Source organism: Seriola dumerili, unplaced genomic scaffold (genome assembly GCF_002260705.1).
Source record: "Seriola dumerili isolate Sdu_G_001 unplaced genomic scaffold, Sdu_1.0 BDQW01000187.1, whole genome shotgun sequence".
NCBI classification, from domain to species: domain Eukaryota; kingdom Metazoa; phylum Chordata; class Actinopteri; order Carangiformes; family Carangidae; genus Seriola; species Seriola dumerili.
Window position 1 is genome coordinate 1,875,188 of NW_019174442.1, and position 20,781 is coordinate 1,895,968.

Below are 20,781 nucleotides of genomic sequence, written 5' to 3' on the forward strand. Positions count from 1 at the left end.
AGGCAAAACATAAACAGAGCAGAGGGTGGGCGAGAAAGGGAGAGAAAAGTTCTGAATACAAAAGACAAAGATGAAAAAACATTTAGAAATAAAGAGAGAGAATAAGAATAAGACATCAGAGGGGAGTGTGAAGCTGTCACATACGACCTCTGTCACTCTCTTTATCTCTGTTCCTGCTTCCCTTCACACACATTCAGACATTCTTGGACTCAGTTAGCCAGTCATCCATCAATGCCAGCCAAGCCTGACTTTACCCAGAAACAACATGGCTGTCCCATGCTGCCCACTCCACAAACCCAACATTGGACAGAGCCCGTGTCCTTTAGCCTTTGGGGTTGGAATCGAAATGTGTGTACGAATGACTGTGTGTTGCTCTATTAGCAATACTCGCCACGTATGTGTCTTTGGGAGGGGTATGCAAATGTATTTGCATGTAAATACACACACTTAGCTACCCAAAAAAAAAAAAAAAGGTCACAGACAGACAGACAGACAGACAGACAGACAGACACACACACACACACACACACACACACACACACAGATGACCACAGTGTCACACAGAGCCAGTATTGCTGACAGGGCTTGCAGTGGGGACTGCTGCAAACACAGTGGTTGACCTAAATCCCCTCACACTACCCGTGTCATATCCTGTCTCTGCGCGTGTCACTTCCCCCCGCTGGCTCACAGCAGCCATCACTATGGGGATCCCTCTGAGTGCCCAGAAATGAGTAAAGGCAGTTTCAAGGCAGTCGACATCCACAGTCAGCAAACACCAAAGGAGTGGAGAGGAGTTTTTTTGTTGTTTTTTTGCAGATTTACATGCTTCCGTTAACCTATTAGCTCAAGTGCTAAAAAACATTAGTATACCATATATAATATAATAATAATTTTATCAATTTCACAGGCATCACTAAGGCTTTATGATGTAGTTTAGAACAATCCCTGATTCAGTTCAGTCTGTTAGCCTCATCGTTTTATGCTTTGTCTCCAAATCCTTCACATAGAGCCATCACTTATCTTAATTGCATGACATCACTGTCAGTCTTCTGCCTGTTAATTGTAGGGCTAGGTGTCCTATTTTTCCTAGATATTTAATTTTGGCACAAAACACTTGCTCCGCGTCCCCGCTGGTTCACTTCACAACAGCGTTTGATCAACACTATAAAACATCAGCGTGAGAACAACAACTGACTGATGGTGGCGAGTAAGACAGCGACCATGTGTGCTTCGACACAGACCCCGGCATTCACGTTCTGCCGCCTTTCATGTTTTGGACCCCCCACCCCCCCTCCCACTTTTGTACTACAAAAGGAGGTTGAAAAGCAGGGGAGAGGAGTGGGGAGAAAAGAGGAGGGAATAAAAAAAAAAGACAGAGAGAGAGAGGCGAATGAAGAGAAATGCAGGTTTGGCCGCGGGCAGCGTGCTGTGATGTAAGAGAAACAGAGAGAGTAAGAGGAAGAAAGGGGGAGGAAGGGGGGGGAGGAGAGATGGTGTTCGGTTCACAGAGTGTCTTTGCACATGGACACCTATATGTGTGGAAGCACACCCACACGTCTACACACATTTCTGTTGACATAATACAGTAAAGACAGGGTCGTGTCTGCACAAGCTAAAGATTCCTGTGAGAGGCTATTGGTAGCAACACACACAAATTGAGGGAGAAAATATTGTTCTTGACATGATTCTCACTTTTTAACTCAGTGTTGAAATCTGAGGGTGAGGTCATATCTAGTATATCTAGTGTCTGTTCATTTGTGTGTGCGAGTGTGTGTTTGTGTGGTATTTGCTGTAATGTCAGGGAGTTTCAGGCTGAAGCAACTTGACAGAGCTGCAGTGTCTGAAACAGGCTTTAGGGCATGGACTGAAACTGGGCCTGCTAATTCCAAAACACACACACACACACGCGCGCACACACACACACACACCTCAGAAGGCTTTCTGTGAACAAGTTCCAGCATCTCTCTCTCTCTCTCTCTCTAGCTTGTCAACATACTGAATAATACAACTCATCTCACCCTAACCTGTTTGTCTGTTGCTCATATTATTTAAAGGGGAATTCTGCCTCATTTATGTCGTATTTCTCATCACTTCTAATGGCTCTGATAGCATTGTACTCACCAAATCAACTGCTTAAACCTTACAGCTAACAAGCGAAGGGTTTTTTTTTTTTTTTTTTAAATAACATCAGTTGGTCATAAAACCCTAAAGTGATTGCACACAAAACGTTGGAAATAATTCAGCACTGCACAAGAAAACTGTGCATGCACAACTATGGCAAGTAGGTCAAAGTTGCAGCAGGGTTTTGGTCTGTAAAGGTCCTCGAGGGAAGTTTACAGCAGACCGTCAGGGTAATCCTTTCACTGTTTTCTCTCCCATGTGTTTAGGACCTGTCTGATCATCTGACTCGTCCTGCCTGTCTTCGTTTCAGCTTCGTCACAGCATTGCCAGAACAGCACAGTGTTATCATAACTGCCAAAAAACAATGGGCCATCCTGATGGAATGAGACCCAAGTAGTAATAAACCAGAATCATCCTTTAATTTGATTCGGTATGCTTCATTAGCATTAACATGGCATGTACCAAATGATCTTAAACTATGGGAATTTGTGATTAAAAATAATAAACAGGAAGTGTTACTTCTCCGCCCATATTACCGCGTTCTTTTTTTTTTTTCTCTCACTCCACCCCATTTCTCTTTCCTCCCGTCAGTCACTTGCTCTCCTTCCCTTCCCTCACCTCTGCTTGTCCTTTCAGAAACCTGATAAGAGACGTATATGTACGTGCCACACTGCTCCTTCCTAAGTAGCCTCAATGTCCATCCACTCTGCCCTCTTAAATACTACCTCTCTCTCTTTCTCTCTCCCTCACTGTTTCCCCCGTCCATGCTTTTAAGACGTTCGTAAAAGGAGGTCTTATTGACAAAACAATCGCTCGGCGAGGCTTAAACACTGCCTTTAAAGGGGCATTATTAAATTGCAGGCAGGAAGGGGAGGGGCAGCCAACAAGGGAAACCTGATGACCCTGCCATCGATTTTTACATCACCGGAGCGTTAGGAGAACTTAGCACAGAGATACTGACTGTAGCTGGAGAAAGAGAAAGTCGACAGAGAAAGGAAGACCTTTTATATGTCACGCTTAGCTGCCGGCCGTATTAAGGGTGGTTTAAATGTGTGAGCAGGTAAAGGGCTGCATTGTTCAAGGACACTCTGATACTATGGCTGCTGTTAGACCTAAATGTGGAACAAGCTGGTACCTTTTATGATCTGATTCCTGCCTGATTTCTTCCTTTAATGATCCGTATATATCCTATATTCATATCACATATGGTAGAAAAACCAGTTATGGTGTTGTCTCATCTACAAATTTTAATATTTGTCACAAATCTGTGTGAAACAATATCCTAAGCTTTGGACTAGCTTACATCTTAGGTAAGTTTTGTTTGTTGTTCAGGTCTGAAAAGGTTTTTATGATTAAACGATGGTGTAATTTAGTTCAGGGTAAAGTTCTGACTTTCATAGGCATTTTCACTGGCACACTTTCAGGCAACTCTGGGTCTGCTCCCATACTACCTATGTGTCTATGCATCGCTCAGAAAGAACTGGAAACTGGAAAAACAAATGTCATTGCTTTTAACTTAACCTGGTTATGAGTCTTGAGTTTTAGTTGTTTTTAATTGTGTCTACTGTTGTGTTTTCTGTCTGCAACTTTGTGGTTTTATTTGTGCTGCTGCCTGTCTTGGCAAGGTGTCTCTTGAAAGAGATTCTTAATCTCAATGGGACTTTCCTTGTTAATTAAAGGTTGAATAAATACTACGGATATTTATTTTGAGTAACGAAGTTGGACTGCAAATACATGTAAGATTTGTTTGATTTTAAGAAGAAGCAAAAATTGTCACTCAGTCTTTCCCAGGCTACTTATCCTCTTGTCTGTGAACATGGCTGCATTGGTTTACTTTATAACACAATTATCTTTCTTTTTTTACTTTTACATTTTTTTTAACTCTAAACCATAATGAGATGTTAACAATTAAAATCTACAGCATGACTTTCAGTTTGTCTTGAAGTAAAATACTGACTTTTCTTTGCCTATCTAAGTTTTCACTTGGTATTTTAGAGAACGCTTTTGCTTATATGACAATATATTTAATGAAGATATAATATGAGGGTATGAGCATAAGTAATGTGTATGTTCCGTTTGTTTCATGTGGTGACTCATCTGTGTGTGTCTGCTGTATGTGTGTGTGGAGGCAAAACACTCCTGTGCTTTGTGTGGATACCTTATGTGTCTAGGAGGTGTGTGACTTTGCATTAATGTGTGTGTATCTGCTGTAAAGAAAACTATGTCGGGATGTGCCCGAGTATTTGCATTTGGGCATGTACAGTATTGTGTGTACATTCTCTATGTATGATTCAGCTGTGCGAATGTGAACGTGTATTACCACACACAGAGACAGACACACACACTTGCTCCATTCAAATTGAGATTCCCTGGTGCAGAGTATTTCTGCCAATAATTCATGAGTGATCTGCGCCCCTTGCCGGCCTTTAGCATTTTTATTTAATCTGCTGAGCCCTACCGCGTGCTCGCTCATCAATAATACACACCGACATGTGTGTTAACACATCTATGGTGTGTGTGAGTGCGTGAGAGAGAGGGAGCGAGGGAGGGAAGGAGAGAGAGAGAGAGTTGTTATTATATATGTGAAAGAAAGCACATTACAGATATGTGAATAAAGAGATTGTGTGTGTGTGTGTGTGTGTGTGTGTGTGTGTGTGAGAGAGAGAGAGAGAGAGAGAGAGCGAGAGAGGAAAGGAGAGTGTGTTCATAATGTTCCGTGCAGTAACATGTGACAGGATTGCACTATGCGTTTCATTTGTCAGTGGTACATGTTTTTCATCGTTAGGTCTTCCCCTGTTGGGACAACAAACATGGATGACCCACGGTTCATCTGCGGCCATTCGATGTGAATTCAATTCACTTCTGATGGTCTGCGTATGACCGTGTAACACACTCCCAGTAAGTGTTTTATGCTTTCTGAAGTCCTCTTTGGCTTGATTTCACAGTTGTAGACCTGATTTGGTGCAAGTGAACGCATGAGAAAATGTGTGTGTGTGTGTCTGTGTGTCTGTGTGTGTGTGTGTGTGTGTGTGTGTGTGTGTGTGTATGTGTGTGTGTGTGTCTGTGTGTGTCTGTGTATGTGCAAGAGTGTGACTCTAAGAGAATTTAGACATGCACACATTTGTGTATAAGTGTGTGAGCGAGTGTGTGTTCTTCAACAGCACTGACAAACAGAATCACAGCTCGGGAAATTGACTTCAACAAATCAGTGGGTCAGGAGGTAACATCACCGGGGGTTGCTATGGAGACACCCAATGACGGGGCTTCCCAATCAGCACAACAACACGCCTGCGAAATGGCAGTTCCCCTAACATAACCTCTCTCTCTCTCTCTCTCTCCTTCTCTCTCTCTCTGATTGTCTCTTTTTCTCTCTCTTTCTTCTTCTCCATCATCTCTTTTCTGTCTCCTCTACCTCCATCTCTCTTCCTCTGCATCACTCCATTCTCCCTTTTTGTCCATTTCTTTGTCTTTATCTCTCTGTCAACCCATCTTTTCACTTTATTGTTTTCCCTCTCAATCACCCTTCCATGCCACAATGTACTGCTCGCTCAAACAACCATGCATGGAAATATGCCTGTGGACAAGCGTATACACACACACACTCAGACACACACACACACTTGTATACAACAAAATGTGAGGGGGCAGCGGGATCCCAGCATGCAGGGTTTAACAGCTAATACCCCTTAGATTAACCACCCCCGGTTCCTCTCTCTCTCTCTCTCTCTCTCTCTCTCTCACACGCACACACCACCACACAACATCTTCCACAAACCAAGATTAACCTCCCACGATTTACACAGTGTGTGTTGGTCTTGCACAAATACACACACGCACACACACCTTCGGGGTGTGTTGCTATCCCCCTACCAATAAAAATAACAAACAGAATGAGAGCACACAGTCAGCCTTAAGTGACCAAGCTACTGTTCATGTGACTGTCTGTCTGACTCACACAAACACACACACACACACACACACACACACACACACACACACACACACACACACACACACACACACAGCTTGGCTTTATCTCAGCTGTAAGAATTGATCCCCCATAGATTTCAGAGAGGTCACGTGATTTGATAACCCCGACAGGATTCCCCCTGGTCAGGAGGCCTTTTACTGCCCGCCTGTGTGTGTGTGTGTGTGTGTGTGTGTGTGTGTGTGTGTGCATTGTTTTTGGCCCGGTATAAAATGAATTCTCCATAGACTGATACACCATACCCTAATCTAACGTCTGTCTGTCTCTGAGGTCTCAGATTGAACAATGGCTGGGAATAATGTTAACATCATTAGACTGCTGGTAATGGGGATTTATCGTGTCTCATCTCTTTCTCTCCCTCTCTCCTTATCTTTCTCTCTTTCTCTTCATCTCTTTTTCACTCTGTCTGGCTCTTTAACTCCCTCTCTCCTGCTGCTGCTCTTTGCCTTTCTGCAGTCTCCACTTTCATGCGGGTACCTACCAACTGACTGATACTTTCAAGGATTATTTTAAGGGCCGCTCAGATCAAACACCCTCTGCCTGGGCCCTGCCTCAGTTACCCAGACTCCAGCCCATTTAATTAGACATGGCTAATAACACTAAGCATGTGCTGATAGCCATCTCTCTGATAAGACTAGCCGCACAAGGACATAGGGCCCCTTTCTACCTTTTACAGTGCTACCTAAGGTTAAAACGGCTAGTTAGCAACCTTATTTTATGGCCACGGCCAGTCACGCTTGTGCCCAATTAACAGGCTAGTTGGCACTTACAGAACATTAATTGGCAAAGGCAGGTTAGCAATCAGGCTATGTACCTCTACGATAGGAGCCTTGCTAACAAGGATAACTTCACATGCTACTTTTATTAAGAAAAAAGTACTAAAAAATAATGTGTAAGAGGATATATGGTCAGTCAACACCCAATAAAATGACTTTCAAGAGTAATGATCAGAGGAAAATAAGCAGCTGCTGCTGTAATGTAATGACACAAAGTAAGTGCATGTTACAGTCATTTTTTGGTTTCTAGATTAAAGATTGAAGTGGAAGTAGCTGCACGACTATGTCAGAAAAATGAACTTTTAGGATAAAAGTTAATAGATGCTAGTTTTATCACAAGTAAACGGTGAGCGAGATGTTCTCATTTGATTTAAACAAATGTAAAAGGTGCTACAAAAACCCACAAACCCAAAAATAAGTCAGCCAAAGTAAAATCCTATAATTAGTCTCAGAGCTACCACTTTTCCAGTAATCATTCCTGTATAACTTGTGCATGTTGGATGTTTTTATTGGATGTTTTCAGAATGTAGTTTGACTCTTAATTAACATGGATGCTCATGTTTGGGCTGAGTTAGGCTGTTGGTCTGGAAAATCACTCCAGGCCATATCTCTTTAGATGGATTGATCTAGATGAGGATGATTCGGTAAGTGGTGTGTGTGTGTTTCTGCGTGTGTGAGTGAGGGATGAAAATAGGGGTGGAGTGGAGGCATTAATTCCAATCATTAAGAACTGGGATAGCCTGGGGGGTCGAACCCCTGAAATCGACTACATGTAAACTCTGAAAAGACTTACCAGTTGTTCACTTGTAGGATGGTGAGGCCTGTGTCTTGCGCCAGCTGTTTCTTCTGTTCTTCTGACGGGTAGGGATGCTGCACGAGACAGAGACAACTCGTATGAGAAAAGGCTGACCACAAATTGTTTAATGAAGCTTCTTGTTAAAAACAGGGGTCTGATGTGTTTTTTAGTAGAGAGAGAGATGTTGCAGGGCACAGGTTACACACACACACACACACACACACACACACACACACACACAACCATACTGCATAATGAGAGGTAGAAAATAAGACGTGTGCTCATGCTCACTGGTGCGTAGGTGTCAGCATGTGACTGTGTCTATGTCTATCTGAATGTATACTGTAAGCATGTGTGAGTGCGTGCACGTTAACGTGCCTCTCTCCCCCCAATCATTAATGGAATATGAAATCTTGTAATTAATGGCAGCCAAAAAGGCAAGCCAATTAGAAAGTTAAGTGAAGTGGAGAACCAGCTCTGGTAATTAGGCAGCCTCTTACACAAATATATTCGCGTCGACGGCCCCCCTTTCACCTCGCTGCATATGTAATCAGTGAGCTGGGAATATGTAATGTTAACCCGATGGAATACAGACAAGAGAATGTAAAATCTCTTGTCTTTATTGCTGCTGGTTGCTTTTATCCTTATTGCAGTTGGTGCAATAACATGACTCTGTTAAGTTTGCCACTTTGCTGGAATCATTTCTCCAGGCACAGATTGTAAGAAACCTTAAGTACAGAGAGCTTAGGTTTCATTATTTTGAAAGGACCACCAGCTTATTATAGAAACAGGAATTTCCCCAAAATCACACATTGCCATGTCAGCAAGTAATTTAATCTAATTTTGAGTCTTTTAAATCTTAAATGTCTGCCACTGGGAGGGTAACTATGTTACACAGTGTAAATCAATTTAATCTTTCATTTAGTTTTTATCTTGTCTTAACTGTCTACATTTTTTAATCAGGCCTCATCACCTTGATATTAGAGGCTGTCACTTTTTCAGGAATTTGTTCAAGATTAGGGAAAATGATGATTTGCACTAATACAAGATAGATGACCTTTTCTATGATTATTTCTATTTATTTGAAGGCTCATAAATATGACAGATGAATACACCATAAACAACTATTCAGCTGTTGGAAAGACAAACCAAACTGACCCAGTGTTTAAATATAAAGTACTCACTCCGTCCCTTCCCCGAGCAGACAGCTGACAACAGTTAAAGTTGAGCCACCTGTTTAAATATATAGAATGAATAAATTGGATAAATGTGAACTTGGGGAGTGTGTTGATTTATATTAGAGTGGGGGGGGGGGGTCCCAGATGCACGGAGCCTTGTTCATGGAGGACAATGTGCTGTTCATGACTGAGACAAGACATGGACTGTGCTGAACACCATAGGCAGGCCATAAAAGCGGAGGAGAGGAGGGAGGAGCAGAGGAGCAGAGGAGCGAGGGGGAGAATAGATTGTTGAAGGGATAGCACTAACTGGACAACTATGTATATTGCAAAATGCTATGTATACATTTAGGAACGAAAGAAGAGATACATGAATAGATTTAAAGTTCAAGACGATCACGAAATACGGCTCGATGATCCATTCTACTGAAGTGTTTTCACTTTGCCAACCAGAGGTGTGAGTCATACCCACCGATTTCTGTCACATTACAGAGAAGTAGCGTTTTCTAATTCTCCACGTCTGCTGTGTCATTTCAAACAATAAATGACAAAGGAAAAAAAAAAAAAAAGAAAGATATTTTAGGAAGATAAGTTTCGAAGGAGCAGCAGCCATTAACAGAAGTCTAACCCAGTGATTCCATCAATACCAACAATTCTGTCTTTATTTATAAAATAAAACTCGCAAATCCTTGAATTTATATATTTGAACGATAGAAACCGGCTATACAAGACAAGACCCTGACATTTATTCAGTTATCATTGCACGTTATGCTGACCAACAGTAGTTGCCACTCATATGGCTTCTGTATAGTACATCTACCAAGAACACACACAGACACACAGACACACACACACACTAAATAGTCAATCAGACGTGCAAAATCAGTGCGGCGCCAGTGTTTTCATTTTTTCATTACAGTTTTTTCGGCGCATAATGAGCGGGATTGTGTTTAATACTGGGACAACCCAGCGGAGAGAGAGAGTAGACAGATTTTTCTTTTCCCAGCCTTCCCTTGTCCATGTGATTGGTTGTGGGGAATGGGAACACAAGGAGGCTAATTTCACGCGCTAAGTTATAATTGCATTGTTGCCTCTGGCCAAATGTGTGTCCACTTCTCTTCTACAACCATTTTTGTGTGTTTGTGTTTGTATTCATACGTGTGAATTATCTGTCCACTCATATGCTATGTGTGTGTGTGTGTGTGTGTGTGTGTGTGTGTGTGTGTGTGTGTGTGTGTGTGCAAGTGTCTTCCATACTACAGACTGATCAGATAATATCAGAATTAAAATAACTGCAGCAAATCTGGGACGCCACTCGCCTCCCTGTGTGTGTTGAAAGTGAGAAAACATTCTTTAGGGCTCGTGTCATGTGATGTGTTGACGCACTGAGCGCTTTACATACAGCCACCACACACACACACACACACACACACACACACACACACACACACACACACACACACACACACTGCTGTCATATTAAAGCTAATCATGTGAATAACATGTCTTTCAAGTCTTTCCTTTCAACAACAAACAAAGTTGATTGAACATGAAAACATCAATGTGTCCATTCTACGTGTTGTAGATCTGTGGGAGCAGGAGTGTCTGCCTCGTGATATATGGGGGCTGCGGCCATGCCAGCGGCCATAATACAGCACAAATACACCCTGTTTCAATGCTTCCGTCCCCCTAGCTCCTCAGCACACACACGCAGACAGACAGATATACACAACTAGTCACACACAGACAGACGCACACACACAAAAATCTCAATCTCAGACAGCTGGGAGAAAAATGTGCCTGCTGCCATGAGTGTGTTCTCTCCAACACACATCCTGCCCGAGGTGAAATGTAACCAAGTATATTTACTCAAGCACAGTTTTGAGGTTCTTGTATTTATATTACTCGTTACAGTGAGCTATCCGACAGAACATAATGTTGTTTCACTTTAACACCAACTACATGAATGCATCAGTAATAACTTCACTGTATAAGATGTAATAATGTAACACTTACAGATGCCATTCTGCTGCATCATGAGTCCTGTAACTTTTGATATTTCGACTGCAGGACTTTTACTTGTAATGAAGTGTTTTACATTGTGGTATTACTATTTTTATCCAAGTAAAGGATGTGAAAACGTCTTCCACCACTTCTTCCTCCTCTTAATACAACCTTCAAATTGATACATGTGCCAGAGTTTTCACGTTAATGCAAGAGTTACCAGGAAGAGCTGCCCGGAACATCCAAACTGTTTTCGTCCTCCTCTTTTTCTAAACCGCCAAATTAGCTCCTATCTGTCAAAACACTGTGATTTAGTTTCTTGCTTAGCAGTAAGTCGCCCAGTTTTAATATTGTCTGTGAGTGATTCTGGTCTCTTTTAACGGCCTTTGGCTGTGGTTCAGCGGGTTGAGAGAGAGAGGGAGCGAAAGAGAGAAAGACCTTCAGTGAGAAAAGCAATAACATGTTCTTTAAAAGAGCAGATGGAAAGTTTCTGCGCATCCTTCCCTCCCTTCCCTCTTCCCTCCGCCTATCTTAATGATATGTCTTCTCCAAATATACAACTCCTTTCATGAGAATTTCCACCCTGCTCTCCGCTGAGCCTGTGGGTGCCAGGAGGGGTGTGTGTCTTCACTTCTCTCTCCTCTGTGTGTCTTATCAATCCCAGTGTGTGTGTGAGTGTGCATGCGTGGGTGTGTGCATGCATGTCTGTTATGTTGCGTGTGTCCATACGAGTCAAAGGCTTTGCTTGTGTGTGCCTGTATTAGCAAGTTCATCTGTGCATGGACATGAGAGCGTGTGTGTGTGTTTGTTCTCGCTTGAACCACTGAGCTTGCTGGGCCTACGAGTGAGTTCAGCCGTGCATGGTCATGTGTGTGTGTGTGATTTAGGAAAGATGTGTGTGTGTGGGTGAGTAACAGAGCATCAGTAACATCCCCTCCCTGTCTGACCGTCTTCCTCTCTGACCCCCTCAGACAAGAACAAGAGAGGGACAGATAGACAGAGAGAAGAAGGAAAGAGATGACGAGGGAAGGAGGAGGCAGGGGAGGAGACATGGAAATGGATATCTGGAGCCCCAGGGGTTTAACAAAGAGATAAGAGCATAAATATTCTGCAAGACCCCTCTTTACTCCCCCTGTCCCATGTCTAACCCAGAGGAAAACTATTCTAGGCGAAGTGGTAGAAACAACTGTTCCAGTTACCAATAATGCATTAAAGATGCTACAAAAACAACAGTAAACACATTGCAGCTGTGTATATTAAATATTATATAATATAATTATTGCATATAAAAATATACTCGACGAATGTCCAAAAGTTGCCTGACTCTAGCCACACACTAGCTGAGGCGTGTGTTTCCTCCTTTTTCATTCATGTTTGAGAAACCTGAAGACAGAGTGGTTTCCAGTTTGCTATTGCACAAGGTCATTCCGAGAAGACACGATGCTATTGTGCTGACTGAACCTTCGACCTCTACAGCACAAACTAAACCCACCAAAATATTAATATCATCTGCAGAAGCAACAAGTCGTTGAAACTTCAACAGACAAACAACAAACTTCTTAAAGGTCATGGCTGCCTAATTCTTATTTTTGCACCTTGTAAACCACATAATACATAGCAATAAGAGGCATGGGGGGGGGGCGACACACAAAACAAAGAAGGAGTCTGAGTCACTCTTTTGTCAGGGATGCTCCACTTCACCACAAGGGGAAGGCTATTTCAGAAATGTCTTTTATCTTGCTGCTGTTCTCCTTTCTCTTCATATCACCTCCTCAGCAAAACCAGTTCCATTTTCTGCTCTCTCTCTCTCTCTCTCTCTCTCTCTCGCTCTCTCTCTCTCTCTCTCTCTGCTCCAAATTCACTGACTGTTGACATTTAATTTGGCTTTGGCTCAAAAATAAGGTATCAAGGTATCCAACCTTTAAAAATGACAGAAACACAGACAAAATTACACTTTGATTCGATTTTACACGTTTTCCTGTTCTGGCTTACAGACAAGTAATACATTTGTGTAAGTATTTAAATAAACCTCCTTTAAAACATTTCAAATGAAAGCCTACATTTTACTCTCACATCTCCATCTCAAAGCGTGTGACTCCATCCTTGTTAACCAATTCACTTCAGCCAGAATCCTCTCAGTCCTGCGCCATCCTCAGCCAATAGTGTTATCATTGCATATATTTCTATTTAAGGCTGCGCTTCCCAAGCCTCTGTGCATCCCATTAAAAAGGCTTGACATGCCACATTAGCTTTATAAAACTGCGACCATGAAACAGGATGGAGGGAGGAAGAAGAGAGAGGAAAATCATATGTTGTCACAGTCATGTGATGTCCCTCAAAAAGAGTCCATGACACTGCACAATCTGTGGACAACAGGCATGGGTCAATGGTATTTTGAGTTAGCTTGCTTTAGCACCAGATGGTTGGGGTTTGCCACAAGGCACAAGGATGGCAGAAAATGCAACAAATCGCAGTAAACAACTTGTGAATGTGCAACATTTTACTACAGTGTACTGATTAATAAGATAGTCTTGGTTGTTTCTTCTCCTGCACACTTTTAAAAGAATGAACTGCCCCGACACTCCAAATCGCAGAAACACAATAGTTACAGCAAACACCATTACAACCACATTATTCATGGTTATTGACTTGCATGTGCCTGTTGAGGTAAAAGTGAACAGCCTTGGCTTAGCCAGGTCTGCTCCCCTCACTGTTCCCAGGTCAAATCTCTGTGGAAACTGAGCTGCCCATCAGGAATGCCTGACGGCTAATCCGGGGGCCTTTTTGGCTAGAAGGGCATCAGAGTATCATACCAAACTGTCTTCTTACACACACACACACACACACACACACGAGCACACAGTTTACTGGAAGTGTAGTATTGCTCCTGCCAGAAGTGTATGAGATTACCTTAAATATTTGGGGAGGCAAGCACATTGTTATGCTAACAACAAATGCCCAGAACCCCGAGCATGAGCAGACTTAGAAACAGGCGTTCCAAACTGTAAGCCTGTTGTATCTCATACAGCAAGCTTCCAATTTCCCAAATTTCTTGCTCATTCAGTGGAAGTTTCATCCTCCGTGTGTGTGCTCACACTGCGCTGTGAGAGCTACGCCATTTCAAATTCCTTTCTGTGTAGGTGGCATCGACTGACATCCCTTTGACTTCATTAGGGAGCAGGGACCCGGCAACAAAGCTGGCTCTGGGAGAAAGGGGGGATTAAAGAAAAAAAGAAAAGGGAGTGAGGGCGAACAAAACAACAACAGAAAAAAACAAAGCACCCCTAACCTAATTTCCTCTGATTTGGGCTGCGCCAATGCAAAATAACAAAACAGAGCAAAAACGGATCTTTTGAGAGACTCAAAATGAACCAACTACAGGATGAGAGCTTCAGAGTGCCCTCTGCGCAAAGTAAACGCCATCTGTCTTAGTGCTGTAAAGCACAAAAAAGTGCATTTTATGGCACTGGACTATGGTAAAGCAACTCAAAGCTTGTAGCATGAATAATTCACTACTGCTCCTTTTTTAAAGCCCTGATATTTGCACCAAAAATGGCAAAAGAAACCCCCTTTCAAACTGTTTGTGCCATCAAATCTCTCCATCTCTTCTGGAAATAAAGAAAATGGAGAAAAAACAGATGTTCTTGGGCTTTTTATTCATTAATGAGCATTTTCCCTCTCAAAAAACAGCTTTTGTTGATTTAGGGAAATCTCAAAGCGCTCTCGCCTATGGGAATGAGATAAATCTAGTTAGCTGGTGAGGCAAAGGGTGAAAAGTATGTCATTAAAGCTCTAGTACAAAGTGGATTAGACAATGTACAGCATTAACAGCTTCTCCACTATGATAATTAATGATTAGCATCATTCAGGGCTTTTCTACGGGCACGTAACATAATGCAGGGCAGCAGCCACTGCTGTAGCTGCTGTGCTACACACAATGATCCGTGTGCTTTACAGTTGGGTGGGTCTCAGGTCTATGTGTATACTGAAGCTTATAGCATGTATGCACATGACCAAGTCTCAAGTCTTAACAAAGTGCTGTATTGTAGTGTTCGGCACAGAATGTGAAGGGTAAGGTTTGAAGGTTTGTTGATGCTGAAGAAAAGCATCTCATATTGTGTTGTGTCTGTACTCTCCGGTTGCTTTCACTAAGAGCAAGGGCGTGCTTCATTAGTCCTCCCTATTCCAGCTCAGGGGAGGCTAAATTTATTAAGGGGGCCGGATGTTGCACAACACCTGCTGCTGTGCTTCCCTCTGTGCAATAAAGGGAAGGGGGTGCAGCACGATAGCTAGTGGTAGTGGTAAGCGCTGCTCGTTGGACTGAGGCTGATGAGCTGGGGCTAATTCAGGGGGTGATTATGTAGTTTGCTGGACCACTAAACCTCTTTAAGCCCATAATTACCGCCTATTTGAGCGAGGGGAGGCACTCCAAAGCAATCGGTACTTGCACCAAGCGGCGCAGTGAACGGCAGCCACAGCTGGAGGTGGGCTGCCTCAGGGCTGCCTGGGATGGAGGGGGTGTGTAAATGGGGAGTAGGAGGGATCCACAAAGCCCCATCCCAGTCAGGTACCACAGAAAGAGGAGAGAAAACAGCGGGATGCACCTCAGAGCACCAGCGTGCTGTCTTCAAGCTACAGTGCTTGGAGCTAGCATTCTAGCAGTGATCTCTAAACCTAAAAACAAATGTTCTCTTGTTACACACAGCTACAACACACGGAGCTCGCTACACAGAGCTGCGGAGAAACAATGTGCAATTATGGGAGAGTTCAAAGCAACGAAAACAAAAACAAGTAGACTTCCTAACCTTTGGATTAAATTGCACCTTTAAGTAAGTGAGACACTTTTTTTTGACTCAGTGTCCATGACATACAAGAGGGAATCAGATTCTCAGATTACACTTCGACCATGGGGGAATCCATTTCATTTCACCTGACTTTCAAGGAAATTTGACTTTACGTAATGCCACTGAAATCTGATCTCTCCGAGGAAGCAATTTGGGGACCACAGAACATTCTAATAACCCTGGTGATATTATTATGTTATTATCATAATTACCCTTTTGCTCCCGACGTTTTAATTAGAAACTCACCGTTGGCCCCCAGGGGGGTGAAAAGAACCTGGGTTGGGGAATGCTGAAACTAGGTAAAGGTATTTCACAATTGCTCCCTTATGCTCTGTGGAGCGGCAAGCAAAAGAGGGAAGGAGGACGCAGCCGCTGCCATTGAAAGATGAAGCTTTCTCACCCTACCTCCCTCCTCTGTCTGACATCTCTGTCATTCAGAGTACACCTACACCCCTCCTTCCTTCCTCTCATCCCTCTATTTCCCAATCTTTCTCACCCATCTCCGCCCCTTCCATCCCTCTGTTCTATATTTAGCATTTTGCTTAACTATCTCATGCTGCCTCCTTTTCTCCCCTCTTTTCTTCCATCTCCACTTAACACCTGTCTTTAGCGTTAGCTCTCATCTTTTCCTTCGATTTTAATATCCTTGCCTCTTTTCCCTCCATCTCCCTCCTCTGCTTTCTCTCTCTCTTTCTCTCTCTCTCTCTCTCTGTGCTCGTCTTCAGCAGCAGAGGGCCTTCTCCATCAGTGCACCGCTTTTACAAATCAATGACTTAATCTGTCGTAACAAACAAGTGAGCAGCACCCTCAGCCGTGTTCACTTCCCCCCACCATCGCTAACACTACAACAGCACGCCTCAGAGAGAGTGGAAGGAGGGAAAAGAGAGGAAAGCCGACAAATGTGCAATGTGAAGCACATATATATCAGAGAGAGCGTGTCAGAGGACAGTGAAGTGGAAAAAAGGGGAAGGACATGAGGATAGGAGGAATAAATATCTTTGAAAGAAGGGGACATGAAGGAAAAGAACGACAGGATAGTAAAAAGTGAGAAAAATGAAACTGTGTGCGTTGGTGTGGGTTTTCCCACCACATCTCCTCAGCCCTCAGCTCTGTCCAACTCCTCTACCATGAGTTATTTCCTGTCTGCATTCACCACCTGGTTCACTAGCTATGATTTCTCTCACTCCACTGGACACACACACAACCTGACACACAAGTATACACACCACAGACGAACACACATTCACATGCATACTTGTGTGTGTGTGCGTGTGTGTGTGTGTGTGTGTGTGTCCCACAGATGCACTTACAACACACACCTGACCGTCCCCTTCCAAAGGGGCACATTGGGTCAGCTGGCCAAGTGTAAACACACTAGCAGCCTATGGCCATACCTCCCGTGCCACCTGCCTCTGGTGGATCATGAGCCTCACAGTGTTTAATACAGAAAACTTTAATCCTAAGATTACAAGATGGGTAGATATCACACATCTATAAACCATGGCTCACTCCCCAATGCCTTTGAAACAGCACAAGAGCAACAATATTGCTATGATATCATGGTTGAAGGCCATTAAAATGTAAGGCAACACAGCTTTACATTGTGGAAAAATGGAATGAGAAAGGGAGTCATGGAAGAAAGGAGGAAAGGGAGAGCGAAGTCAGAGAGGCAGAAGGCATGCATAAAAGATCGGAAACCCCTTTGCAGAAAGAAGTGTTTTGTCTGAGAGAGAGACAGAGACAGAGTGTAGGGGAAAGAGAGAGAGTTCACGCATGGGAGAGAATACAAGTGGGAGGAACTGAATTGATAAATTAGTTCAGCCAACGCGCAAACTGATTACCACGACGGCAAAGCCACAGGATCCATCGAGCACACGCATGGAACGAGGCGCACACACACACACTCACTCACAGCACTTACAAAAGAGACATAAAGCTGACACATACAAATAATAGCGCGACTGCATATGCAATCACAGACAGATGCACGCAGACACATACACACACACACACACACACACAGACCAAATGTATCTAGGGCAGGCTGCTGCAGTTGCTGTAAGTAAAAGGTATTGAGCTGCTGACTCCAGCCAGAAAAGATCCCACAATCCTCTGGATCACCAAACACAGCCTAATGGATAATGGCTAACAGCTAGCGCTAATGTGATTTCACACTTAGCAGAGTTAATATATCACTGGCTGAACAAAATCATGCTACACACAGCTATGCTAAACTCTTGTTTCTTGAAAGGTAGTGAACATTTTGCTGCCAAAGCTTCATTTAAGGGGTTTTAAACAAAAAAAAAGGAAGTATTTTGGAGGTTTTGTATTTGCTTATGGTGAGAATGAGAGACTACAGCGTCGCTAATCTCAAAGTGTTGGATAGAAGCATTCCACCAAGCTAACCACAGACTTATGACAATATTTTTCCCTGACTCTTCCCCACGTCAACTTGCCACTCACTCTCCAATAAATACCACAGTGATGGTGGGGAACTCCACACCCCACCCAGCCACTGACGTCGCTACTAAGGGCCTATGTTAAAGTGTGTCTATGTTTGCATCCTAGTGCGTGTGTGTGTGTGTGTGTGTGTGTGTGTGTGTGTGTGTGTGTGTATGCGTGTGTGTGTCTGAGGCCTGAGAGTGAGCCTCTTCTTCGGATTTGCAAATCATCGTAAACTGATTAGTGGGTACCAAACCAAGAGTGATTTCGCACATCCGAGTTAATGGGCCTTTGTCCCACTATGAAGACACACACACACACACACACGTATCACACACAGCGGATAATGAAAAATAGAACTAGTGTGAAACACAACTTCAGCATGAAGCCATCAATCACTCTGACGTACAACAATGAAACCACACACTGAACTGTTTCATAGTTTCCCAACTATGAAATTATATGAGGGGCTGGGGAGAGGGAGAGAAGGATGACAAAGAGAAAAGAGGAGATGGTTTGCGGTGATGGTGACAAGGTGATTGAGAAATCAAGACTGATATCAAATATTCCCTCACCTTTATGTTGAATCAAGACATTAATAACGACTGGGTTGTTATTGAGTAAAAAACGATTCTTCAAACAAACTTTTCTCACCAGGCTGGGAATGTTTAAGAGCAATTAAAAAAAAAAACTAAAAAAAGGAAACTAAAAATAAACTTCTAAAGTTTGAATATGAACTGATCTGTGTGTGTGTGTGTGTGTGTGTGTGTGTGTTCTTGGTAGCCATATTAGATCTCTTGTGACTCCCCTCCGGTGCTGCTGACCGACCTTGAGGGTCTGTAAAGTTCTCACGTTCTCAAGGAAACACATCGACCCACCCCTCGACGAAGGCCAGATCAACACACACACACACACGCTTTCTTTTGGTCTAGCTCTATGGCAGCCATTTTGGAAAAGTTCAAAGGTGACATGAATTAAAAGTTAACTGCCCTTGAGGGCTTTTAAATAGAGGGGTAAAATGATACAAGAGGAAGAGAGGAGAAAGTGGGAGAATAAGCAGAAATAAAGGGTTGTCAGAAATGTAAAGAGACTCTATAAAAGACCTGACCTGGACGCATTTATGTATAAATATTTGCAGCTCATTTTCAGCCTGAGATTATTGTGAATATCCTCATATGACAAAATAAATTTGAAATTTAATTTGAAAATTAAAGAAAAAGAGCCGACTAAGCACACACAAGCTGAGTGGACTCTCCAAGCCAGCTGTGGTACAAACTATACGGAAACCTTTGACTCTTCTGTGACTGACAGGTGTTCGGACTCTGAATTAACCTAATGTGATAAAAATACAACCAGCTGAAATGTCAAACAAGTTAAAAGAATTATTTCCTTGTAGCATTGAACCCAGATCCAACTGATATGACGTCCATCCACACAGAGCTTTGGAAACGTTCCAATACTCAATATTAGAATTTGATATTTATTAAAAAAAAATATTTGTAAAAGTAATTTCTTAAAGTATGCAGTGTTTTTTCTAGAAATCAGATTCTTGACAGGATGGAAACGCCTCTGAAACTGTCACTGAACACCACGGAAACCCAAACTTATGAAATGCATTAAAACAGGCTGGCAGGTCATAAACCACATCCTTACAAAGGGCTGGGAGTCACTATGCTGATTTTAAATGTATAAAATAAACCACAAAAGCAAATAGGAGGTTTGTTTTTCTAAACAACAATAGTCACAATAGAAATAGTCACAATGAATCTCAGCATATGATCAACCAACGTCCGTCTGTAAACTGTTACACGTCTTCCAAAATGCCTACATCTGCCATGTGTGAGTCTTTGTCCCCGCCTACTGTATCCCACTATCATCTTCTCAGTCATCCATCATTCCATCCATCAATCACGAAACAGATGGCCTTTCAGGAGCCCATGTCAGGACTGATGGTTTCCCCCTGCCCTGGCCATACCATGACCCCTCCCTCCACCAACACCCCCAGAACCCCACATAACACACAATCCCACATACAGACACACCTCCTGCCCCCCTACACCTCCACCAGATGGACCAGTCTGACTCTCTGCTATCTACTCCCACGCACCATCTACCTTCCTGGAAAAGATGGGTCATTGGCCTATCAGCTTTTAATACACACACTTAAAAAAAAAAAAACATGCATGCACCATATGAGATGGTTGCAAAGAGCAAGTGTGTGAGTAGCAAGTATGTGTGTCTGTGAGGGTCAGTTCACAAAGAGAAGCCCCCAAAGAGAGCTGTCTGCCTTTGGTCCCTGGGGCCTGTCAAGAGGGATAATTGATGATGTTTTCATTACAAGGTGTGGGGTAATGTGGGGGTTGGAGCACAGTATGAGTGTGTGCATGTGCCTGTGTGTATGTGTGTGTGTGTGTGTGTGTAGTGGGGGGTAGGCAGGTTGACTCAGCTGCCTCCTCTTTGACACCAACCACTCCTGCGATTGGTACGGACAAGTCATTGCTTCCAAATGCCCTCATACGAACACACACACACACACACACACACACACACACACACACACACAAATTTACACAAACACTAGCCCTCACAAACAGATACAGACGCACACAAACACACAGCCTAAAGCCAATTC

At 43.0% G+C, this 20,781-nt stretch overlaps 1 protein-coding gene across 1 annotated transcript in view; it reads right to left on the bottom strand.

The window, feature by feature from the left end:
• Positions 1-20,781, bottom strand: part of meis1 (Meis homeobox 1) — an 89,927-nt gene that overhangs the window by 23,764 nt on the left and 45,382 nt on the right. Inside the window, exon 9 of the mRNA XM_022752901.1 lies at positions 7,679-7,755. Within this exon, the coding sequence (XP_022608622.1) occupies positions 7,679-7,755 (77 nt within the window). The remainder of the gene's footprint in view (positions 1-7,678; positions 7,756-20,781) is intronic.